Raw genomic sequence first — 26,205 nt, forward strand, 5'->3', positions numbered from 1 at the left:
ATATAGCTAACTGTGTATGGACAAGACCTGAGTGTATGTGGCAGAATTTTGATCAGGAGACTTGATCACATTTAGACCCTCAATTGCTGCCTTTCTGAACTTCCAGGCCTCTGCCTCCTTAGTTTTCCTTACAAGTGTCCACTTCCTTTGGCTTTTGGAAAAAAAATTAAAAATTTATATCACTGTGGAGTTCCTGCTAGTTTGTCTGCTATTAATCTTTAGCATTGGGCTTAATTAACTGTGCAACACACAGTACTTCTTCACACTCACAGGAAAGCAGGCTTTGTGCAACACAGAAGCATTAAGCAAACTGATGTCTACTGATGCAGCATAATGGTAAGGACTAGAACCATGGTTTTAACATTCACCTTTTCAGGCCATGGTGAGACAGGGTAGATGGATTTTAAATAGTCTGCTCCTGTAACCAGGAGTTACTTCTGGAATAACTGAACTTCTCTTTATGAACAGAAAAAGACACAAACAATACAGTAGCTGAGGATGTATATAGAGAAGTAAGAAACAAAAGCTCTGACTGGTAAAAGTTCCAGAACTACTCTGATAGATACAAGTTCAATCCTGGAATTTAATTCTTGAAAATGGAAGTTATCCTTCTCATGCAATGTAAGTTAGTGTTCTGAATTATTATTATTTGTTTGTATTACCATGGCACCTAGAACCCCTGGTCATGAATTAGGAGCTACTTGTGGTAGGTGCTGTACAAATACAGAACAAAAACATGGTCCCTGCCCTCAAATTGATTATAGTCTAAGTATTAGGCCTGAGCTACATTAGAAAATTGTGGATCAGAAAATCCACGCCCTTGAGTGCTGTAGTTAAGTTGACCTAAACCCTAGTGTAGACATGATTGAGATGAGACCCCATAAGAGTTTTAGCTGTGTGAATGGATAGACAAGTCTGTATCTTAGATGTTATTCAGAAAGAATCGGCAAGATTTATACATAGACTTGATGTGAGGACCTAGAGAGAGATCCAAGATGATAATGACATGTAGGTTACAGGCAGGAAGGTGGTGTCGTCCACTGTGAGTGAGAAAGGGGGTAGTGGGGAGGGTTTGGTGGAAAAGATTAACAGCTCTGCTTTAGCTGTATTCAGCTTGAGCTGACAGACAGCCACAAAGTCATGTCAGAAGGAGACATAACTGGCAAGAAGAGGTAGATCTGTGAGCATAGAGATAGTCATTCAATTTGTCTTTGTGGATGATATTCCCCAGAGATAAGGTGTAGAGAGAGAAGAGAAGGGGCCACATACAGAGCCCTGTGGAACCCCCACAGAAAGTTGGACGGGTGATGGAGAGGATGTGCCAAAAGACATGCTGAAGTACCAGTTACAGAGGTAGGAGGAGAACCAGGAAAGGACAGAAACATGAAAGGCAAGAGCGCACAAGGTTTCAAGAAAAGCATGGTTGACTGTGTTGAAGATGGCTGACAGGTCAAGAAGGATGAGGATGGAATACTGGTTCTAAACTTTGATTAGGTAGAGGTTGTTAGAGCTTTTGGTGAGAGGGATTTCAGTGGATTGCGAGGGACAGAAGCCAGATTAGAGAGGGTCAAGGATGGAATTGGAGAAAAGAAAACAATTGTAACCAGCGTATTCAATGAATTTACAGATGGGTGGAAGAAGGGGTTGGAGAAGTAAGTGGGGTCAAGCTTTTTTTTTTTTTTTTTTTAAGTAATTAATTTATTTTTTAAAAGAAAGACTAAAGCAATGGCTCTCAACCTTTCCAGACTACTATACCCCTTTCAGTAGTCTGATTTGCCTTGCATACTCCCCAGTTTCACCTCACTTAGAAACTACTTGCTTACAAAATCAGACACAAAAATACAAAAATATCACAGCATATATTACTGAAAAATTGCTTGCTTTCTTTCTTTCTTTCTTTCTCATTTTTACCATATAATTATAAAATAAATCAATTGGAATATAAGTATTGTGCTTATATTTCAGTGTATAGTATACAGAGCAGTATAAACAAGTCATTGTATGGAATTTTAGTTTGTGCTGACTTCGCTGGTGCTTTTTATGTAGCCTGTTGTAAAACTAGGCAAATCTCTAGAAGAGTTGGTGTACCCCCAGGGATGGCATGGGATGGGGTCACTGAGGCAAGTGGAGGGATTAGAGGAGACGGTCGGACAAGAAACTTCTATGTCTCTGACAGGAGAGAGCTATAGGAGGGGATTGGGAAAGGAAGGAAACTAGGGGAGAGGGAAAGTTGTCATATTTTGCCCATGTTGTCAACTTTTTCTTGTACAAGTTCATCCTGTGCAGAGAGAGAAATTAAGGCAGGAGGCAGGGAGGGTTTGAGGATTGAGGCTGAGATGGAGCACATGACAGTCAGTTAAGTTGGAGAAGTAGAGTTGTTTAGGAAGATGGCAGAAGTGAAGGGGGAGAGATTGGATTCATAGTGAAGGTAGTTAGCTTGATCACAGGCTTTTTGCCAGAGATGCTCTGCTGTGTGGGAGCAGAAGGAAGTGAATGTTGTGACTGAGCCAAGGTTGCAGATTGACAGGATGGGTCTTGCAAAAGAGTCAAGGTGTGTGGAGGGGAATGAACCATGGAGAATCATCCCACCCTATCAGTGGATAAAAAGGGAGGTGAGGACTGAGAGCAGATGAGAAGTTATCAACCTTGATAGACTGGAAGTCACAGAATATTCTGAATGTTTCAGTGTTGTATGTAGCAAAGAATTAAAGCATATTATAGTTAATTTGATCAGCATCTCCTATTTGATAAGTCGTTCTGTAGGTTTCATGTAATGTTCATGGAGCAGTTTTTTATGCAGCCCATAAACTTTAGTTTTTCTGCAAGTTAAAAGTTCTTGTGTGTCACTTTCAGTTTCTTTTCAACTGAGGCACATGGATTTCAAGACTTTTTGTTCTAATATACAGTGCTTTTTTGCTAATTATGTCAAGGATTCAAACTTGTATAGAGATAATGTAAGCATGTAGTGTAGTATACAGAGAGTTACCTGCACAAGTCCATTTACTGTGTGCTCTATTGCCTTTTTGGTGCCAGCTTGTACTGAAAAGATAACTTACTTAGGTAACAACTGATAGTTGTGGTTCATGTTGCCAACAGAGATACTGCAAAATTCTAGTAGAATGCTTTTCCTAGTACAGAAACCCTTTTTTTAATATTGCAGTGTATCAGACTTCTATTCCACTCAGAACGAAGAGATTATAACAAGCCCAACGATACTTTTTTCTAATTCAAGCAGTTTTACTGGGGATTGTGTTTTAATTTTATGACAAGAAAGAGCAATAGGCTTGATGTGTAAAGTGAAGGTAAAGGGAAATGAGGTAGCAGTGATCACATTAGTAAAATTACGGTGAGAGAGCATGAATATGCTTCATATGATGAATATTTACCTATAATGACTCATGCGCCACACTTTTCTGCTGGCCTCCTTGAAGTGTGTGTGTGTGTGTGTGTTTTTAACAAGTATTCTATTTCTGTCTTTGTTTTTTTGAATCAGTTTCAGTAGTTTTTCCCAAAAGCCATGCTTTTCTAACCTTGAAATCAGTCAGTTCAGTTGTTCACTGAATGCTTTACAGAAATCTGGGTGACTGACATGTAATATTTCATCCTTGTTGGCCACATTAGTACTGTTATCTAAGCATTCATGAAAACTGTTGTGAATAATTTTCGTCATCAATCTTACTAGTCTTTAAAGGTGACCTGCAATGGATTTTTAAGTATTTATACATTATTAATTCTTTATAAAAGTGGCCTGTAAGATAATGTAAGTGGGGGAAGAAGATGTTGTATTTTGTTCCTTTTTAATAATCTGGTAAATAACTAAAATATCAATCTTGTGTTTTTCTGGTTTTGCTGGAAGACCCTTCCAGGTCTCAGAGCAAATGGACTGTGATCTCTCATGTCTTGACTGAATGGTCAGTGGAGTTAAATTTTCTAATAGAGATATCCTTTCTTCAGAATGTTCTGTGATCATCCCTGCTACTATAGCTAGCGGTCCAAATCACTTTTGAGATCTTATTGTGCTAGACACTACAAATACAGAAGTAGACATTGTCTTCTTGTCATGGGAGGATTCTTTAACCACAACATTTCTAATTGTATTTAAATAGGCATCAACAAACACCATTTTAAACTTTCTGACTAAAAATCCCTTTTTCTTTCAGTTGCTTAGGTTTGTCTTTTGACTTCTGTGAAATAAAAATTGGGGGAGAAAGGGATAATTTTTCCTTCCCGTTTTCCTTAAAATATGGGGGTTGGTGGAATAGCAGTGGAAGTTTTCTCCCATTTTTCAGATATATGGACTTCTGTTTTAGGAAGTGGGAGCTTGCTTTCAAAAAACAGCCTTGGCAAACAGGGCAGGAAACACAGATCAAAGCCTGCCAACCCCCCCAATCCCCCCCACACACCTTTTTTAACCGGATTTCGGTGCTAATTTCTTTCTCTGTATTTTGGAGAAAGGAGAGCAGTTCTGTGACCCACTGGGATTTATTTTACATTCTAGAAATGTACCTCAACTTCAACATATTTTCAAATTCATATTTTCCCTCAAGGTAAAATACACTACCTGATGGATGTATAACTCCTCTGCTCCTTCAGTGTTTCCATCTTGAATTGTCAACATGTAGATATTATCAAAAAGTTCAGTTACTATTGTCACCTCATCTGTTATCTGTACTCCTTTCTACCCTTCATTTGTGTCTTGTTGACCCCAAGCAGTTTGGTGGACCACCTTGTCCTCTAGCACAGTAGTGGTTTTGTCATTTTTGTTGGCACAGTGTGAAACTGACCAGGATCACATAAACCTAGTGCTGGCACCATTGTGGGTGGGTAGTTATAGAGGATTGAGTTTGAATGGCAGTATGCCAGAGGGGTGTGAAGAATATTAAGCATTGATAGTCTCTTGGCTAATTCAAACCAATGAACGTGCTACATGTTCAGCCAGTCATTCACCTGTGCTGTTGCAGGTTGTAAAATCTCTGCTAAGAGTGAATATTTTAATAATTCATTTCCTCTGGACAGAATGCCTACCTTGCAGGGTGGGTACAAATCTGACTTAACCCCCCACCCACCCCCCACTAAAAACAAATATATTTTTTTTCTTTTAAAAAGTAAGTCTGTTTAAAATGAACTCTGAATTTAGTCCCAAATCTGTTTTAGGCCTAAATTTATTATTATCTCTCAAAACATTCAAATAGAAAATAAGTAGGCTGAATCCATGAGCCTCTATGACAAACTATGTTAAAGGCTGCTTTTCTAAATAAAAAAAGAATCAGGGGAAAAACATCTAACTTGGTGTCAAGCTTTATGAATGTGGCCCAATAGGTCATGTACTGTAATAATGGCTTGTTTTGTTTAAAACAATTTATATGCTATTTTGTGTATTTAAATTCTAGTTAACCGTTCTAATGCATCCAGACACAAATCATGAGCAGAAAGTTCATTATCTAGTAAATAAGCAATATATTCACCATTTTCTAATATATTAAAAATGTACAATTAATAAGAATCTGAAAATATTAAACTTTTAAACTATAGCCTTTATTTAAACAACTATTAAGGTTACGTTTTAGTCACGGGCATTTTTAGCAAAAGTCATGGACAGGTCATGGTCCGTAAAGAAAAATTCATAGTACTATATATCCCTAACTAAAACTTGGGCCGGGCACTGCGGGGGTGGGGTGGGGTGGAGGGACATGGGCTGGGACAGAGCCGGTGCTGTGAGGGGGCGGGCAGGGCCGGGGGTCTGGGGGGGGATCCAGGAGCGCAGTTGGCGCTGGGGTGGACCAGGCGGCAGCAGCGCATGGCCTGGCACCGCACTGGTGCTGGGGGACGGGGGGTTGGAGGGACTGGCAGGCTCTCTACCTGGCTCTGCGCAGCTCCCTGGAAGTGGCCGTCATGTCCCTGCAGCTCCTACGGGAAAGGAAGTTCAGGGGAGCTCCGTGCGCTGTCCCCGCCATGAACTCTGGCTCTGCAGCTCCAAATGGCTGGGAACTACAGCCAATGGGAGCTGCGGGGACGGTGCCTGCAAGCAGGGGCAGCGTGCAGAGCCCTCTGGCCCCTCCACCTAGGAGCTGCAGGGACATGCTGGCTGCTTCTGGAGAGCCCCCCACCTCCCCAGAGGTAAACACTGCTCCACACCCCAACCCCCTGACCTGGCCCTGAGCCCGCTCGCACACCCAGACTGCTGTTGCTGCTGGTCCAGGGGCTGCCTGAGTGCTCGGGCAACCCCTGAGCTAGCTGCACTGGCCACTGCAAAAGTCACGGAGGTCATGGAAAGTCACGGAATCCGTGACCTCTGTGACACACATGCAGCCTTAGTTATAGTGCAAAAAGATGTACCAAATCTAGTGTAATGGCTCTATTTAGTTGTAAATCAACATGTTTTAATGGTTATATCAACCGGTCAGAATGCACCTTTCTTTAGAAAATAACTGAAGTACTAATGGAAAAGTTGCTTAAAATTGATGATTTAAATTGAGGCCTTCCGGTTGGAGATTTAAATCAATCCACCCTGCTACTTTGGGCGCGTAAGTACTGGGATTTGTCTGCATGGAACAGTTGACCAGCAAGGCTATTCCAGAATAACTAATCTGTTATAAAATCACTTTTATTCCAGAGTAATGTCCACAGAGGGCAGTTATTCTGGGATAGCTAAATTATAGTAGAATAGTTAATCTGGAGTGGCCATGCCAGTGAATTTCCTCTGTGTAGACAAGACCATAGAAATCTTAAACCCTTCTGGCTGTCCTAAAAATGTATAAGTGTTATCGCCACTCAACTACGATGACAGGTTATTTTTACTGACTTGGAACTATAATCAATATATTCATCTAGGAGGGAAAAAACAAATCTATTTGTAAGGTCACTGACCCTCTGATCCTTTACAGGATGATGTATTCCTTCAGTCATAAATTTGTGCAGTCAGGACATAATGACTACTTTTGACAGGCAATGAAATGAACTCCTTTTCCAAAGAGATTTCTGCCTGTCTCCTTACTTGTGTGTTAGAACGTGAGTACAGTAACTTTTGCGAACATACAGTGACTATTTGAATGTTTAATAAACTGGACTGCTCTTTTTTTCGATAGGTGGGGAAAGAGAATTCAGAATGTTGCTTTGTGAATGTGAGCTTCCCAATATAAAAGTGCAGCACAAAAACAATCACTCTTTGGGCAAGAAAATTTCTCAGTAGGCAATTATGCTGATTTGCTTCTCTTCTGTTACCTGACAATGCATCTTCTATCCATAATACTCTGTTTTCTTTGTCTATTCTCTAGTCATGAGTTTATCATATAGAAACAAAAACTTAAACGTATTTAATTGGCACTGCCTTGTGGTAGTACATCAAACACCTTATGGATAGTTATGGTTATCCACCTTCATTGGGTTGCTCACTTCTCATTCCAACTGCACAATTTTTATTATCTCATCTTGTATTTGTGACTGAGCTGGTCTACTGGCACCACTGCATAATGGTTTGGTCAGCACGCTCTGTGTGTGAGTGTGTTCTCTTATGAGGTCATGTCAAAATATGTGACTGATATAAAATCGGCATTCCACAAGACTTTATGAGACGGCATGTTATGTTCATTACTCAAACTTATCTGCCTGGCACAGTCTAGTCAAAATAGAAATATTACTTTATGAACAAGAAAAGTGCCATCTTAAAATACAGGCATGAGTTTAGAAAGGCAAGAATACAAGTTTTGTATATCTAATTTGCTTGATGTTTGATGGCACAGTTGTATTGCATCATAAAGGAGGAAATGGGGAGACAGGTCAAGGAAGTATACCTTTTAAATGCAAGTCACTGAAAAGGTTCTGTATTTGTAAGTATCTATATAAAGTGTGTTATGGTTTTAAAGTGGGTAAAATAGTTTAGCACTCTCTCCAAAATACATGTACTCTAATATAGAAAGAAGCTTTTAAACTTTGAATGATTGAAAATAGGTTTATTTTTGATTTTCTTCTTGGTGTTTACCAGTAATTGTACAAACATATTTGGATAAGCATGCACAAGCCATGATTTCAGCAGTCATCTTGCTGTTTGTTCCTTCAGTGAAATATAGAGGCTGAATTTCCATAGTGACATATTATGATGTCACACATGGAACTCTGATAAGATCAAATGAAAAAGAAAATAGGGGCTGTGTGACTGTTACGTAAACACACATTTTGGAATAAATAACAAGGTAATACTGAAATGACTGCTAAGAAAATTACTTTTTGCATAAATTTTCTTATTCCAAGCTTGCTTCAGTGTGAGAGTCCATCTTCAAAGCACGACCGGTCATAATTGAATCATTAAGTCTTTTCTCAGGAAACCAGTAACTTGTATTGAAGTGGCCCTTTGGGCCTGCTGAGAGAGGATCAGAAATTGATGGTTGTTTGAAATGAGCATGTTGATTGCAAAGGAGAGGCACAGACTTTTTAAAAGAGATGATAATACCTGCTTGAGAAAGATGTGTGGGGGCAAAACAGCTTTTTTTATTTAAACAAAATGCCACTCTTCCTTCTGCAGCTGATGGGCTGTTATGCTAGGCTGCCCAGCATCTCTTGAGTCTGTTAATTTGCAAGACTCTGCTCCCAAACACAGAACCAAACTAGTACATAATACTTCTCAAAGCATTACTTCTCAAAGGCTTGTAGAGCATGTAGGCTTCACCACAATGAAAAGATTCTAAAACACCTTTAAAAAGAAGGCAACATTTCAGGAAGTGAGGTTAGTCAAGAACATGTGCAATTCTCAGGCCAACTGACGTACAAAAAACCCCAGAGTTTAAATGTGCCAAGTCAATTAATGCTTAACTGAACTAAGTTGTGTTGATTGTCCCAGTTAATGTTGTTTCGTTGTGATCTATTAGGGAACCAGCTTGTTTAAAGTTGCGCAATGCTCCCTTATAAAGTCGTTTGGCAGCTGCCTGCTTTGTCCACTGCTTGCAGGATTCTCTGGAAGAGTAGCCCCTCATTGTGGGGATTAGAACTGGGGTGGGCTGCAGCCCCTCCCTTCATCAGCTCCCCTAAATTCCCTGTAAATTATGTGGCTTGGCAACTGCCCAGCAGCAGTTCAGGTGGCCCTCCCCCTACTGCTGTGCTGCTCCTGCCCTGCCCTCTGCCTTGGAGCTGCTCCCGGGGGATGGGGGGAGAAGGGTGCTGATATTAGGATGTGCCCCTGCTCCTGCCCTCCCACCCCATACCCCGTCTCCACAAAGCGGAGGAGGGGGACAGGGCTACAGGACAGAACGGAGGGAGCTTGCTGGAAGCTGTTGCTTCCTGTCTGAACTGGCTGATCTGTTTAAAAGGGCAACGAACTTGAAGTGATGTCAGTGTACTTAAAGGGGCAATGCACGTCACTCTCTCTCACTCATGCTTGCACCCCCCAGCACTCTAGAAAGTCAGCACCTGTGCAGCTCTGCGTGTGCTGTCAGGAGGAGGGGGTGGTGCGCTCCAGCTGGGTAGCGTGGGCTCATCATCATGTTTGCAGCTACTGCCCTGCATCTATTGTGTTTCCTCCCTCCTGCCTCAGTCCATGCTGCCTTGTAGAGTGTCAGGCTACATTAACAACAGTGTATTAACCCATGAGGAATCAGCCGAGTGCTAGTTCATCATTTAGCAGCAAGGCATTGCCTTACTCCACCACCTCAACCAAGCTTCACAATCATTCATTGCTGTGTACAATATTAAACTGTTGGTTTAAAATTGTTTATATACATATGCAGTACAAGTTTTAATGTGTTTTGTCTGGCAAAAAAAATTTTCCCTGGACCCTAACCCCTCCATTTACATAAATTCTTATTGGGAAATTGGATTCGCTTAACATGGTTTCGCTTGAAGTCGCACTATTCAGGAACATAACTACAATGTTAAGTGAGGAGTTACTGTACTGGAGGGCCATGCTTATCAGAGGAGCCAACTGTTACGAAACTTTTGGGCGTTTAAGCTCATAGCAATTGAAAATCTGCTGCTCTGTTGCATTGGGTGCCTGAGACGGCAGAGACCCTATATGGGACATTCTCCATCTCCCTGAGGGTGAACTAGAAATTTCTGCAGTTCACGCTGGAGGGGGAAAATGTGCATGGGCCATGTAAGTGGAGTTGAAGTATGATGCAGATACATGTGGTACAAAATGGGCTTAATTTGCTACTTAATACCTTATGCTGTAGTAGTGACTGTAGTCCAGTTGTGTGGACATCTTCACAGTTAGTTCTCATGAGCAAAGTCTTTTATTCAGGCTTTCCCTGCTGGATCAGGATTTGGGCCTAAGGGGCATCTGTCTTTATTGCAGTATTGCAATATACTTTAATATGAAAGTACTAATTGGGACACTTATCTACTTGAGTCTGTAGACTGGGGACAAAATTGTAATTTGGGGTGGGCATTGGGAAATTCAGGAAAACAGATGTCTTTTTTTTTTTTTTTTTTAATCCCCAATAATATTTTTAGTGGTTTTTCACATGCAAAGTGCTTGACAAGCACTAACCCTCAGGATTGTTATTCTGCTCTGTAGATTGGGAAGCTGATCTTTGAGAGCACCAGGTCTTTAAGAAACGGTTTAAGAAATAAGTCTTAATATTTCTTGGTTTGGTAACCTTTTTGCCTGCAAAGTGTATTTAATTTCACTGTTTTGTATTTGCCTCTTGGCTTTTACCACAGTGAACTTTTTTGTTTTGTTTTTATTGGAAGACCATTGTAGGATTTGTAGTATTTTTCCCTTCTGACTTTTGGGGGAGAGGGGTTATATTTAAGAGTAGAAAAATTAGACTATCATTTTTTTTTCTTGATTTATTAAATATAAACAAAACCCATAATCAGGGCTTTGGAGCAGAGCCCTGAGCTGGAGTGCGGAGCAGCTCCGGAGCAGTGGATCTGCAGGTTTTTCCTGGAGCTGGAGCACAGCTCCAAAGCCGTGCTCATAATGAGTATGGGAGATCGTTAGGGCTTGCTGAACAGCCCCCTCTGTGAATAATTTTCAACAACGTAAACTCAGGTATCATTCAGTGTGTTGTATAAAAATCATTTTTGTTGGATATAGTTTTACTGGATTTAACCTAAAACCTTCAATGCTACTTATAAGGAAGCATTTAAGAGTCTGGTCTTAATAACTTAAGATAGTGGACTTGGATATGCAAAACCAATAACTTCAGAAAATTTATTAAATTTTACAGCATTCAAAGTCAAATTCGCTTGGTACATATGGGGAAAAAATGAATGTTGAGGTTTCGGTTTGTCACCGCCCCCACACTTTTTTTTTTTCCATTATGTCATGTTAAATAAGTTTATAAAGTATATCCAACACACTTAATGAAAGTAATGCACCTTTATAGTTTTCCCCCAGTTTCTTGTTATGTAGTTACCTTGTGTGTGCTAAATAACTTCCTAATGTTAAACTTACTGCTATTCTTTTGCACTGTACTTGAAAGGTACTGAAACTATTTGGTAAAAATTCATATTGTATAATTATTTTGAGATGTGTTAGTGTGATAGTCTTCCTATGATTTGGTTTTTAAAATCTCCAATTCTGAGACATCACAATTTACACTTCATACTGCAAAGGAATTGCCTGAAAAGTCATTTGTAATTTCCTGACCCTTGAAAAGGGTAACAACTTATTCCACTCCGTATGCATCCGAAGAAGTGGGCTGTAGTCCACGAAAGCTTTTGCTCTAATAAATTTGTTAGTCTCTAAGGTGCCACAAGTACTCCTGTTCTTTTTACGGATACAGACTAACACGGCTGCTACTCTGAAACTCTTACTTTGCAGCTTTAACTCTCCCACAGTCACTTTCCCTTTAAATCTCATCTACGTATTACACAGCTCATCATGAACAATCTACCTACTTACAAGGAGGAATTACCTTGGAGCAGATTTAAGTTCCTCCACCGTTAACTAGAGAGAGAGAGAGTGAGTGACAGAGAGAGATCAATCTGTTTTTCTCTTTTTGTCCATCCCTTCCTTCTTTCTTGCCAAATTGATCAAGATCTAACAGTCCATGCAAACACACAGTCCATCCAAGTCTGAGCACTTGACCAGGTAGTTCTTACAGCAGGGCATTAACACACTAGAACACTTTCATTACCTTTATGTTCTGTTACTGTGCTTACTCAGTTCTGATTCAAGGCACAAGTTTAAGGTGCTTACTTCTTCTAAAAGTAGCTAGGGTATACAGTGTAACTTTATTTTTCTTTCTAAGAAAATTATTGGATTGTTTTTAAATGTGAGTTGTGTTCATAAATGTGAATTCCTCTTTTAGTGTACTCTTACATAAAAATAATTTTCTTTTTGTAGAACTGACAGTGCATCAGCTGACCAAGACAATTTAAAATACCCTGCATCCAGAGACCGGGGCAGCTCTGCCTCCTATGGATTACAACCCTCAAATTCAGCTGTGGTGTCTCGACAAAGACACGATGATATCAGAGTCCACACTGACATACAGAATGAAGAAAAAGGTATATGGATTGCTGTTTCATGTGTAAAGCACTAGGGGATATCCAAAAAAACCTTGAAAAGGCAGAAAACTTAAAACTGATAAAAGGGATTGTCTTTACATAAAGCACAGATAATCTGTGGAACGTATTGCCACAAGATATCACTGAGTCTAAAACATAACAGGATTCAAAAAAGATTAGACATTTTATATGGATAATGAGAAAATCCAGAGTTACATTATATAAAATAAAAAAACCAGATATTAATTGACTGATTAGAAAGAAACTTTGCTGTGGTCCTGTTATTCCATAATTGTCTGCTATGGTTTTCTGGCACCTTCCTCTGAAATACCTGGTACTGGTTGCTGCTGGTAGTAAGTTACTGAACTAGATGGACCATAGGTCTGATCTGTTATGGGAATGTTTGGGGGGGAGGGGTAGCTCAGTGGTTTGAGCATTGGCCTGCTAAACCCAGGGTTGTGAGTTCAGTCCTTGAGGGGGCCATCTAGGGATCTGGGGCAAAATCAGTACTTGGTCCTGCTAGTGAAGGTAGGGGGCTGGACTCAATGACCTTTCGAGGTCCCTTCCAGTTCTAGGAGATAAATTATAAAAATTAATGGAGATATCCTATTTATATTAATCACTATTTTTCTAGTGATCATAGCAGTGGATTTGGAATTTACTTCTGGGATCTAGTCTGTACTTTGCTGCTTGCTGTAATCTTGAGCAATTGTTTAACTTTTCTGCCTCTGCTTACCTTTATTATAAAATGTGTGTGTGTGTATATATATATATATATAATCTGAAAGTGACATTGTCTACTTCAACTTTATAGCTATTTTCTGGTTGGGGAAGTTCTCTAGATTCTAACAGCTTGTCTACAGAGCACAGCAACATGCACTAGATTAGTTTGAATTCTAAAACCCACCAGTGTTGTGCAGTAACTAGCATGCATAGACTCTGCTGTGTGCACTAAAAGTTCCCTAGTAGGAAAGAGTGTGAGTTAGAAAAGTCCATGATTTCTCTTCAGAACTCCCCCCAAGTTCTGAAAAAGCAGTTTTGCTGTTTTCATTGCAGAAAGTCTGTACTGTGGAAATGACCAAATACTTCCCAAGCCTGATTACCAAAATCAGTGTATTTAATTCTAGTAGACTTAAAGGATACATACCTCCACATTTTTATCTTATCCACTAAAGAAACTTGCATTTTATGATGACAAGAAATCCGTACTGCTGTCTAACTTTGTTTTTTGCTCTGGTCTTTGCACTAGTGGTGTTTTTGAGTATGTCTACGTTACAGACTTCTCTCCACTGAGTCTGCTTATAAAGGTCCAGGTACTTTTGGCTGCTTGTGTGTGAACTAGGACGTGTATATTTAACCTGATCAGAATAAGTTGTCACTATTTGTCCAGGGAATAGTCAAGCTAATAGACTGTAGACAGATAATTGTCACAAATTGATTTTCTCTTCATTCACAATTTTGACTCAGTAGTGATGATTGGACTGCCATTGGTGGAATATTTCAACCCCGTAACAAGAGATTTGAGAGGTTACACTGCTCTTGAGCAACAGTCCAGGAGGTGGTGTTTTGCAAGGAAGGGAGAGTACATTTCCTCTTTTCCTCCCTGTTGTAGGCAGGTAACATTAAATTTGATTATGAGGGTACTGGAAGTTCATTCCACAGCCTTTCACAAGAGCCAGCTATCCCCCTGTATATTGCCTCAGTTTCCACCACTGCACACAATGATGTCTGCATGTTTCTGCTAAAATGAACAACACTATAATATTAACATATTGAATTACTCCTGGTGGAATTCTGCACCAAAATGTTACAAATTATGTGCACAATATTGTAAAAATCTACATATTTTATTTATCAAAATAACACAATATAATTACACGAGTGTCAATTATTTTGGTAATTTATTTCAAAATACCTGTCAGCAAGTATGTCTGTAACAATATAGATGACAAAAAAGATTCAGGAAATATTTTTTGACAAATAGATTCCTTACTAGGCATATTAACATAGAATGTTGAGTAATAATTCATTTAAACTACAGTACAGGAACATATTTCCTGTACCCCTCAGAAGCAGTGCAAAGGCTTGGGGGAGTCAGGGGTAACAGGAGCTGATGGAGCGGGAAATAATTGCTGGGAAGGAACACGGGTGTGAACTTGGAGGGTTGTTGGGTGTGTGTGAGAGACGAATGGAACAGTGTTTTGGTTTGGTTTGTTTTTTTGCGGGGGGGAGAGGGAGTCGGTGAGCCTCCAACCCTGGTTGGCCCCTAGCCTCTCCCATTCAGTCGGCACATCTGCCCCCGTCCCATGTGTTCCTGCACCCCCACTCAGCCACCCCTCCACCCCTGTCCCCGTGTGTCCCTGCACTCCCACTCTCCTTCAGCCCCAGGCTCAATACTGTCACCCCACTAGCTCCTGTGCCCCCAGTCCAGTCTTACCCCCCCCCACACTAGTCCTTCTGAACCCCAGTCTGTGTTCCCCCTCTCCCCCAGCAGCTCCATGTGCCGTTCCTCCTTATCTGTATGACAACGTGGATATTTTGGAAAGTGCATATTTAAATGTGGCTTCGGTTTAGTGTGAATTCAAATGTTACCTGAGACCTTCAATTAAATTACATGCGTTTAGTCTTGAATTTTAGTGTGGTATTCTGTTCTTTAACCATAAAATATATTATAAACGTAACAATTAAAAGAAGTGTTGTTGTAGCCATGTTGGTCCCAGGATATTAGACAGACAAGGTAATATCTCTTATTAGATCAACTTTTGTTGGTGAAAGAGACAAACTTTCAAGCTTGTACATAGCTCTTATTCAGATCTGGGGAAGGTATGCGGTGTCACAGCTAAATAGAAGGGGGGACAGATAAGGAGTTAACCCATGGTGAAAGAGACTATTCAAGGTGAAGTGAACAGTTAACGTCTCTAGAGTCATAGGACAAAGGAGGGTTAGTAGTTTACAGATGGTTGTAATGAGCCATAAATCCAGTGGAGATATATCTGCAGGTTTTGTATCTGTTATTTCTCTTAAAACTGCCTTCACCAAACAAGGAAACTCCACCGGAGTAGAGTATTGCTTACTTGTGGCAAAAAGGCCTTGATGACATATATGCTTTCTGTTTGAGCAAAAAAAAAAAAAATATGGGAGAAATGTTGCAGATCAAATAAAAATACATAATAAAAGATTATCCTTTACTATAATTTTCCAGTTAATTACATAATATACTGTACATAGTTTCAAAGTAAGGATGTTATAGGACTCTGTACAGAATTTTGTGGGGTCCTGAGGGAATGGTGAAATTTCTATTAACATCTCAGATTCGCTGCTTTTGGAGAGAAGCTTTATAATTTGGTCTTTGGGCCCACTGTATCTCAACATCATTTGTGCTTCAGTTTTTAAATTTCCTAATTCCTGCAGCCTTAAAAGACAGCCCTGTTCCAAGCAGCTGCTATGGCTGCTAGAAGATGGTCTACGTCAGGCCTGTGCAACATACGGCCCGCGGGCCGCATGTGGCCCATGGGGGCTCACTGTGTGGCCCGCAGGGGGATTCTAAACCCCATGCACACATTTGTCTTGCGTCCCAATCGCACATTGGTCGGGACGCCCTTTAACCGCTCGCTCACCATCACCGCCAAAGTCCCGAGGTTGGCGTGGCGGTGCTTGCTGGGGCAGCTCCCGGTGGTGTGCCCGCCCACCGACAGGAGCCAGCAATGCGCGCGGCTGAGTCCAGGCCAATCAGAGCTGCGGGGGCAGGACTTCCAGGCCCCCCCCCCCCCCCGACCCGACGCAAGAATATTTTTGTGCCCTCGTGCACCCCCGCCCCAAGCGGGACACGGGGATGGAGCCCTCGTGCGCCGTTGCGCCTCCCCCCCCCCCCCAGCAGGACACGGGCACAGAACCCTCTCCCTCCCCCCCCCCAGCGGGACACGGGGCTCAGCCACCGCCCCAGTCCTGAGCGCTTTTTGGCCCACCCCCCCCGGGACTCCTGCCCCATCCAACTCCCCGCGTTCCTTGATACCCTCCCTGGGACCTCTGCCCCATCCACCCCCCTTCCCTGTCCCCTGACTGCCCCCCGCCGCCCCATCCAACCACCCCTTCTCCCTGTCCCCTGACCACCCTTGGAACCCCTGCCCCTGACTGCCTCCCACCGCCCCATCCAACCCCTGCTCCTTCCTGACTGCCCCCAGGACCCTTGCCCCCATTCAATCCCCCTGTTCCCTGCCCTCTGACCGCCCCGACCCCTATCTATCCCCCCCCCCTCTGAACTCCCATGCCCTCTATCCAACACCCCCTCCCTGCTCCCTTATTGCGCTGCCTGGAGGTGGCTGGCGGCGCTACAGCTGCGCCGCTCGGCTGGAGCCGGACCATGCCGCCACCGCGCAGTGCCTGGAGCACTGGGTCAGGCTGAGCTTGCATTCCCCCCATTTCCTGTGAATCAGCTGTTTGCGCAGGAAGCCTGGGAGGGCTGAGAAGCAAGCGGCGGCTTCACGCTCAGGCCCCGGGAGGCGGAGCGGAGGTGAGCTGGGGCGGGGAGCGGTTCCCCTTTGCGCCCCTCCCCCCCAGGTTACCTGCTGTGGTGCGGGCAGCTCCCCCCACCCCAGCTCATCTCCGCTCCGTCTCCGCCTCCCTGGGCTTGAGCACGAAGCTGCCGCTTGCTTCTCTGCCCTCCCAGGCTTCCCGCGCGAACAGCTCATTCGCTGGAAGCGGGGGGGGGGGGGAGGGAGAAGCGGGACAGAGTGTTCAGAGGCAGAGCAGAGGTGAGCTGGGGTGGGGGGAGCCGTGGGGTGGTGCTGAGGAAGGAGGGGTTGTTTCCGCGGGGCCAGGTGGCGCTGGGGGGGAGGGTGTTTCCGCGGGGCCGGTGTGTTTCGGCCCTCAGCTATTTTCTTTGGAGTAATATGGCCTTCGCCGCTTTACGAGTTGTGCAGGCCTGGTCTACATAATAGTCATATTTCTTTTTCATCTTCCTTGTATTGTGAGGCGATTTGGCTTTTGGAAGTGGTGTTGCTGAGAGAGGGCCTAGCGACCACTGGTGATCTAGATATTTTTGACACAAGATGAGTTCTTCCCTGGCTATCTGTAGGGGTCAGGTAGGGAAGAAATTTTAAAAGGCTGCCTGCATGGCTTGAAACTTTCTTTCCATGTTTGAGTTTAGAGTTTGAGTTCTTGCCAGTTAGCCAAAGGATTGTGAAGGCCCAATAGACTATTCTTTGCCATGTACAAATTGGCAATCCTATGGAAAGATGGGCAGAGGGAAGTCCAGCACACAAAGTGCTGCAGCAAACATGATGGAACAGATGGTTTCTTCTATTCACTATGTAAATTCTCAGAGAACTGGTTCTTTCAGAATGGCAGTGACATTTGGCTGTTACTATAGGATAGTATGAACACCACTGGGCTGTGCAGTACTATGAAGAGGTGCTGCAGGACATTGGGAAGGTCATGTACAAGAGACCATCCTTTCTTCTGGTTTGGCTGGTCAATAGTGAATCAGCATCTAATTAACTTCCAGGGCTTGTATAGCCTAGAAATGTGCAGCCTTTTAAGGAACATGATCCATTAGGGAAAAATATGTCAAAAAGGGTTTTAGAATTTAAGGCAATGACAACATTTTAGATTGTATTTTACTGTTAGTGGAAGTGTTCCCAGTTTAAGCATACATTGTGCACTTAGAATGGACCAGTGGTTCTCAAATTTTTGTTGGTGACCCCCTTCACAAGTAAGCCTCTGAGTGCGACCGCCCCCCCTTACAAATTAAAAACACTTAAAAAAATGTTTAATGCTGTTATAAATGCTGGATGTGAAGCTGTGTTTGGGGGTGGAGGCTGACACCTTGCGACCCCCACATTACCTTGTGACCCCCTGAGGGGTCATGACCCCCAATTTGAGAACCCCGGAATAGACTGTTTCATATTTAAAAAGGTTTTTCCAAATAATAGACTTGTTAGTACACCATGTGTGAGTGAGGATATTTGTTGACACATGCTTAAAAGGGACATTGTCAATTTGAAAAATTGCATTTTTACCTGGAATTTTTTTACTGGCTATTGTTACAAATGACCCCTAACATCTTTATAACTGAAACTAGAGAACTTCCTCTCAGTTTTTTTCACCGTTTCCCAGAGTGTACAAGATAATGTTTACCTGTTAATAGCAGCAGCAGATCTGGAATTGGAAATAAGCAGGCAGCAAGGAACAGGTGGGCATGTGCATAGAGGATGGGTGGGCCCTAAGCCCACCCAGAAGACCTCTCTAAGTATAAATAAGAGCAAAACACCCTTAATCTTTTAAAGGGATTTAAAAAAAATCAAATATGTATTATTTTGAAAATCGAACTCTTTGAAATTAGAGTTAAAAAAAAAAATCAAATTGATAGTGTCTCTTTAATCTGAACAAGGGACCCAGAAACTCAACGGGCCTAAACAAACACTTTTGCATATGAAAGTCTAAAATCAAGCCAAATAACAAATTAAAATAATTAAAAGGCTTCCAGTTTTAATTATGAATAAAATTGAAACACTTTTTATTACATAGGTATAACGTGCTACTAAATAGACAAGGCAATAACATTCTGAATTCAAACCAATTTTTTCCCAGGTGGCTACAATGTCAATGGAGGATCTGGGGAAAATACTTATGGTCGGAAGTCGGTGGGGCAAGAGCTGAGAGTTAACAATGTGACCAACCCTGATTTTACCAGTGTTCAGCATGGAAATCGTGCTTTAGCCACAAAAGACATGAGGAAATCACAGGGTAAGAATGCTATGTGTTTACAGGAAGAATAACAATAAAAAAATTTTTTTGGCCAACCTCTGTCATATATTCAATGAATGAAAGGAGCAGAAGTTTTTTGACTAGGCATTGTGTACATATTTTTCAATTATTTTGAAGTCTAAAATTGTAAACCTCCAAAGATAGGTTGACTGTGGATGAAAAATATTTGGGAAAAAATGCACAATTTAAAAACACATGTTTTGGCTATATTGTGTCATGGGAAAAAGAGAACATCAAAATATGACTCTCTAATTTGACAACTCAATTTATCTTCTAAAGTGAGGAGCGTGGTCTACTTAGTGATAAGAGCAAGATGGGAATCAGTCATGGGCTCTGCTGCATCAGAGACTTCCTACGTGAAGTTGAACAGATCTTCAGCCTTATTTTTTATGATGGTTTAATTCGAACTGCGTTTGCATGAAAATAGGATTTGTTTTATGACTAAATGAAGTCATAAACACTAACTACAGTTGTGTTACTTAATTATTCCAACAACAGCTGATTGTTATAATTAATTAGTAGTTCCAAAACAGAGGCGGGCAAATTACGGCTTGCGGGCCACATCCGGTCCGCGGGACTGTCCTGTCCTGCCCAGTCCTTGAGCTCCTGGCTGCGGAGGCTAGCCCCCGGCTCCTCCCCTGCTGTCCCTCCTCCCCTGCGGCCTCAGCTCGCTGTGCCGCCAGTGCTCTGGGCAGTGGGGGCTGCGAGCTCCTGCCAGGCCGCGCAGTGGCATGGCTGGCTCCGGCCAAGCGGCATGGCTGCTAGAAGGTCCTGGGGGGCGGTCAGGGGACAGGGAGCGGGGTGGGGGGCGGTTGGATGGGGGTGGGCTCCCGGGGGGCGGTTAGGGGCGGGGGGTCCTGGGAGGGGGCAGGGGACAAGGAGATGGGGGGGGGTTAGATGGCTCAGGGATTCTGAGGGGGGCACTTGGGGCAGAAAGTGGGAGGGGGCAGATAGGAGGTGGGGGCTAGGCTTTTTGGGGAGGCACAGCCTTTCCTACTTGGCCCTCCATACAGTTTTGGAATCTCGATGTGGCCGTCAGGCCAAAAAATTTGCCCACTCCTGCCCTAAAGGCCTCCACCAAAATTGACTGTGCTATGCAATTTATAAACGAATAGTAACAGACAGTCCTTGTGCCAGATAGCTCAGTCTACTTTAGGCAAGACAGACAAAGGCTGTGAGAGAAGAATATTATCTCCATTTTACAGATCAGAAAACTGCCACACAGACTGACTTATTCAAATAAAGATTTTGTGGCAGAGCCAGGAATTAAACCTAGACCTCCTGAGTCCCAATCTAGTTTCTCAACAACAAGAATGTCATGTCTTTCTGATCTCTTCAAATGAGCCATAAGCAGGTGAAGTAGATGAATGACTAATAGCTATCCCTGTTTTAAGTCTCATGTCTCTAGTAATAGAATTTGGGGGTGAGAGGAGAGAATATTTTTCAGTATTAGCAGAATATTCTTAATTCTTAATATTCCTTTGAGCTAGCCACATCTCTAATTTGCTTCTTAAAGTGCAAAAACGACAGTCTTTGAAGAATGAAATTTAAAAGTAGTCATCTGTGACTAGTACACATCTGTTCATATTTCATCTGTCTTTGGACTCAGCAGTTTGAGGGCATCTTTTAAGTTGAGGAGCGTTCACTAATGTAATGGGTGATGTCGTTTCTTAGCAAGTTATGTTGAAACTTGGTGGTCTCCTTTGACATATAGAATAATTTTGTTGCAGTAGGATTTAATTTTTAATTTCTTTGTTGCCATGATCTGAATGTGGTTTCTTTACAGTTGTTTAAATATGGAGGTTGTCTTAGTATGAGGGGTAATTAGCATGTTGCAGAAACTTCCCTATTTTGCAAACAAAGTCTTTTGCAGATGTCCTGTGTTTAGTGCATTGTTTTGCACAACTTCATTCATGCTGCTGGATGTTCATTTTGACCTTCTGACTTGGTTTTCAGCCTATGATTTAGGCTCAACTAACTGCCAGTCTCCACGTTTATTATGTAATAAAGATCAATGTTTCATTTATTAATCAAATCAAAAAAAGCTGTTTTTAACAGAATCATAAACTGGAAGACTTTTTCATGGCGAAATGAAGTACATCTGTCTATACCAGTAAACTGTCTTTTATTTTTTTAGTTTCATATTGTAGTTTCTTTTTGTATATAAAACAGCACAGCTGCATTTTAATTGAGAAATGTAAGGTTCTTGCTCTAAAGAGATTACAAACAAAAGGATAGACACACAGAAGATGACACCAGGAAGTCAAGAGATGAAGATTTAACTACTACAGGGTTAGTTATTTCTGTTAACTTTAGATCTACAAGTTAAAACTGAAGAACCTGCCAGTTTGCTCTACCTCCAGAGCTGCAATTGGTGATAGAAATCCCTCTGTGCAGGTTAAGCACCGCCTTATTCAAGAAATTTCTAAATTACTTACTAAAGAGTACTTATATTCTTATTGCTATCTGATTTTGCACCTAGCTATAGTATAACTAGTACAGAGTGCGTTTCAGAAAAGTAGTTTCTCTCTAAGGCTCTGGTGACCTGTTGCTCTGAATGCTACAGAAATTGGCTGACAAGGCAAAAGAAAACTTAGGGGAAAACTACTCATCCTGTTCCTCTCCTTTCTTCCACAGTGGGTCAGAGATTGGTGATTTTCTGTTTTCAGATGAGTCACTGCAGTGCCTTTGCACCCTGCTCTTCTATCTCTATAGCTCAGCCATGTATGGAACGTTGGCAGGTAATCTTTGCAGAGCAGCTGCCAAATCAGTCCAGCAGCCAAAGGCTTCTCAAATTAGAGTGATCTCCTTGTAGCAGGGATTCCAGTTCCTAGGGTGGTAACTTCATGGAAGAAATTCCAGCTCTTGCCTTATGAACACCAGGGGCTGACTTTGGTTTCTTCAACACTCCTCACTGGATGTATGGTGTGCTATCCCATTTCTTAAGAGCATGCCTTCCAGATAAGCCAAGAGAAAAGGAAAATGAATTCCATCTACATGGCTATAGTAATCAGTAAGGTTGAATACATTGTGCTCAGTTCCAAGGAAGAAATTACAATGAGGAAGTAACATGTTCTCCATAGGCCTTTGTGAAATTCTTTGAGCTTTTGGGGATGTATAGACATGCTGGCCAGAAACAAGATGTACATTAGACTGCATCAAGTTTTCCTTGCCATTTCCTTTTCATAAAGATGCCCAATCACCTGTAAGGTCAAACTTCCTCAAAGGTTTAAGACTCTGAATTAATGGCCGATGAGAAACAGATTCTCAAATGTCTTTTAATTTTTTTTTTTTTTTTAAACCAGGCAGGACAGTTACAACAATTGATACCTGTTTGGAAGGTTGGGAAGCACCTTTGCCAATCAGAATAGTACAAGGAGCATGGTCTCCTAGGGTGAAATAACGAATTAATATTTACCAGAACAAAAAGAGTGACAATCCACAATGGTCTCAAACCATTGATCTAGTAGTCAGTGATGACTAACCATAATCTTTCTCATGCTCCATATCTCTTTAAACAGCAGGGAAAATCTAGTCAACCAATCTTCCAGAAGGAGTCCTATATTCTCCTATAAACAGAGGAAGAAAAACTACTATCCATCTGAACCCCTCCATTCAAGAGAACACCATCACAGTTGGCTGGCTAAGCAAAGAACAGATGAATTTATGGATTGGAGTTGCTACCTCCTGTCTTGGTATTAGTAGTAATATTGGTCGGCTTTAGTCAGACCTAAGGGCTTCCAAGCAAAACTACAATTCTTCTTTTTGTATTTTTATGCCCTAGACCAAAACATGGAGCAGTAGGCACTCACAGTTAGGACCAAGGGAACTCCTGTCCACGATTACTTTTTTCTTCAGAACCAGAGATCCTATTGAAGATCAGAAGAAGAAGAGCAATAGTCTTTCTCCTGATGTAGGATACCATGTATTTGGGGATCAACAAGTCTCTGGGAAATAATCTGTTTGTTCCACACAGGAAGAATTTGCTAGCATGGGAATTAATGCCATATCAAGATCCTACCAGGTAGAAGTTAGCTGACCGGTTGTTTAGGTCATCTAATTATTCTTTTTTCCCCAGTGTTGACATGCCTTTCTCATCAAAGAGAGAATTATGAATAAAGTCTATGCATGCCAGTTGGTGTTCAAACACTAGAACAAGATCAGACAAATCACTCATCATTCACATAAGATTGTACAAGTTGGGATTTTCACCACTATGATATGGATAAAGATGAATCCATGTAGAGTGCATGTTTCCTCTATCCTTGTTTGTCCTCATAGTAATAAGACTATGATTTTCCTTACCTCCAGATGTCAAGATATAGCTGAAAGCAGACTCTCTATTACTTCTGATAGATGAGCAGTTCATTCACCTCAATTCTTTTATCTGATATTAAAAGTATTTTCTGAAAATTGATTTAGGTTTCCCTAAAGTTTCACTGTACGTTTTATTTATCAGAGTCTCTTCACTTCCTCATGACCTGATTTGTAGTGAGGGATCTCTGGGAAACTCACTTCTGTATGTTCTACTTAGATAAACGGGTACCAAACATAGATTCTATTTCCAAAGTAAACCAAACTTTTCATAGTTCTGAAGTAATTCTGACGTCATTTGGTAAGATTCTCTCCATGTAAAATAAATCTGACAAATTTTAGACAACTGCAGAGTCCTCAAGATTCCTGAAGCCTAGTAGGTTACCATCTTATTTAGGGCTCCAACTCACCTATCAGTAATAACCTTCTGGACCATGGGATGGTACATCTCAAATGAAGGTACTGGTCAGGTAGTAAATAGATCGATCACTCACTAAACAATAGAAAACTTATGTGGAGTCCATACTCAACACAACATTTGGACGGAAAGTTTTGCATGTAGTAGTAACTTGTTAACTTTTATTTTATATTACTGTGGCACAAAAGAAGCCCCGACTGAGATCAGGGCCTCGTTGTTCTGTACGTAGACATATATTATAAACAGTCCCTGCCCAGAAGAGCTTGACGTAGAGAGGATGGAACAAATAAATATGATGCCTATTTTACAGATTAAAATTCTGTATTTGTCTCTCTTCGAACATTAAAACAACAATATGACCTGCCACCCTCAGTGGAGTGACAGTACTTAAAACGAAAACCGTTGCTAATCTTTCCTAGGGTGTGGATGCCCTAGGCCTGCAAGAGGCCCCAGCGCTACAGGAAACCTTGGAAATGCCTCAAACTCCCCAAGTCCATGTCTGCTATATATGCTTTACAAATGAAGAACTCCTTTAGTCTGGAGTTCTTTGTGTAAGCATAGGAACATGAGTTATCACAGCTCTTAAAAGAATCTCCGTGGCAGAGCATATTGGAGAATGTTAAAAATGCTTCTGTGGATCTCAGACTATGCCTGATATACAGCAAAAGTTCTATTCAAAATGTATTGGACTCCACGGAGGTTTTGCAAGATGGGGGGCCTTGTCCTCTGGTGTATGTTGATGCTGTAATAGAGAAAAAGGAACCCTTCTGCATGCTATGGGACTGTCCAACAGTCAGGCAGTTGTGGAAAGAGGTGGACGCAAGTGATATTGGTACTATGCTTCTACAACCAGACCTCAGCTTAAAATTATTTCCTAGGTTATGTACCTACTGTGCTAGGTTTAACTCCACCACAAGACTTTGATTCTTGAGGGTTGCCATAATTGTGAAGCTCATGATATTACAAAAAAATGGAGTAGGCTTATGCCCAGAATAGAGCAGTGGTATTCGGACCTGTCTGAGTGAGCAGCGAAAGAGAGAATATCTTACCAATGTAGAGAGCACTTATATGAATTGGAAGAAATTTGGACCCTGTTTCTTGATACATTTGGATAAAGAATGCAGACAGCTCAAGGAATACAGACTTCCATTCCATCTGACCCCTCTGCTTTTTTTTCTCTCCCTTCATCCCCCCAGTTTTCTCCTTCCCTTTTTTGACTTTGTGTATTTTTATTGTTACCCCAACCCTAACATGTTGTCTCTGTGTAATATTGTTTTATTTTTGTATTATCTAGTCTTGCAGCTTTGACAAGCTGTAAAATTGCATAATTTTATTGAATTGCCTGTGAAATGGGTGGTATTTCGTAACATACACAAGCTGTAAATTATTTAGTTTTTGTATTTTTTTTGTTTCCTTATGAAAACTAATAAAAAAGGAATGTCAAATCTGTGTTCTGCTGTCCTGAATTTCTGAAAATGTATTATCATTCCATTCCAGTTAAAATCGCTCCTGCTTGGGACACCAGCTGCTAAAATTTCATTTGGACCTGAATATACTGGAGATTAGGAAAATTATATTCACCTGAAAACTTTCTCTTAATAGTTAGGGCGAATAGGATTAGTGAGTCTATAAGAAGAGGAGACATAATTATAGTAAAGGTATTCTGTTTTGAACAGCTCTGTTTTCCTGCCTCTGCAGCAGGGTCTTCTACTTATAAAACAAAATAGTTAATCTGTTCTTATTGTTAATCCATCGTAAAATTTAAATTTATTTCAGTTTTGAAGTTCTTGCACTGATAGGCTCTTCAACAGGCAGGGTTAGCCTAATGCTGTAGCCAAAGGTTTTGTTCTGCCTCAGAGCAACAAGGAGACAGAAGAGACATTATAGGGTGTTTCCTATTTGCCAGAAGAGAAGAAATTTTCAGGTATCTGAACCTATTTTCCTATTTCATTTTTTTTAAATTTGAAGACTAAGGTAAAAACAAAAATAAAACTGGGTTTTGTTTTTTCTCAAGGAATGGCTATGCTATTAAAATATACCCATGAGTTTAAGTTCAGCTTTTTTAGTAAATACTGATGCACCACATATATTATAGAGAATAAAATATTATTTTTCAGAGCGATCGTTGTCTTATTCTGACGAGTCTCGACTGTCAAATCTTCTTCGGAGGATTACTCGGGAAGACGACAGAGACCGAAGACTGGCTACTGTAAAGCAGTTGAAAGAATTTATTCAGCAACCAGAAAACAAACTGGTTAGTA

The 26,205-nt window shown here is 41.4% G+C and overlaps 1 protein-coding gene across 2 annotated transcripts in view; it reads left to right on the forward strand.

Annotated features, from left to right (window-relative positions):
- Window positions 1-26,205, forward strand: part of SMG1 (SMG1 nonsense mediated mRNA decay associated PI3K related kinase) — a 119,532-nt gene that overhangs the window by 3,546 nt on the left and 89,781 nt on the right. For both annotated transcript variants that reach the window (XM_034785001.1, XM_034784999.1), the window contains exons 2-4: window positions 12,284-12,447; window positions 19,036-19,191; window positions 26,062-26,198. In XM_034785001.1, the coding sequence (XP_034640892.1) occupies window positions 12,284-12,447; window positions 19,036-19,191; window positions 26,062-26,198 (457 nt within the window). The remainder of the gene's footprint in view (window positions 1-12,283; window positions 12,448-19,035; window positions 19,192-26,061; window positions 26,199-26,205) is intronic.

The sequence above is a fragment of the Trachemys scripta genome, chromosome 10 (genome assembly GCF_013100865.1).
Source record: "Trachemys scripta elegans isolate TJP31775 chromosome 10, CAS_Tse_1.0, whole genome shotgun sequence".
NCBI lineage: Eukaryota > Metazoa > Chordata > Testudines > Emydidae > Trachemys > Trachemys scripta.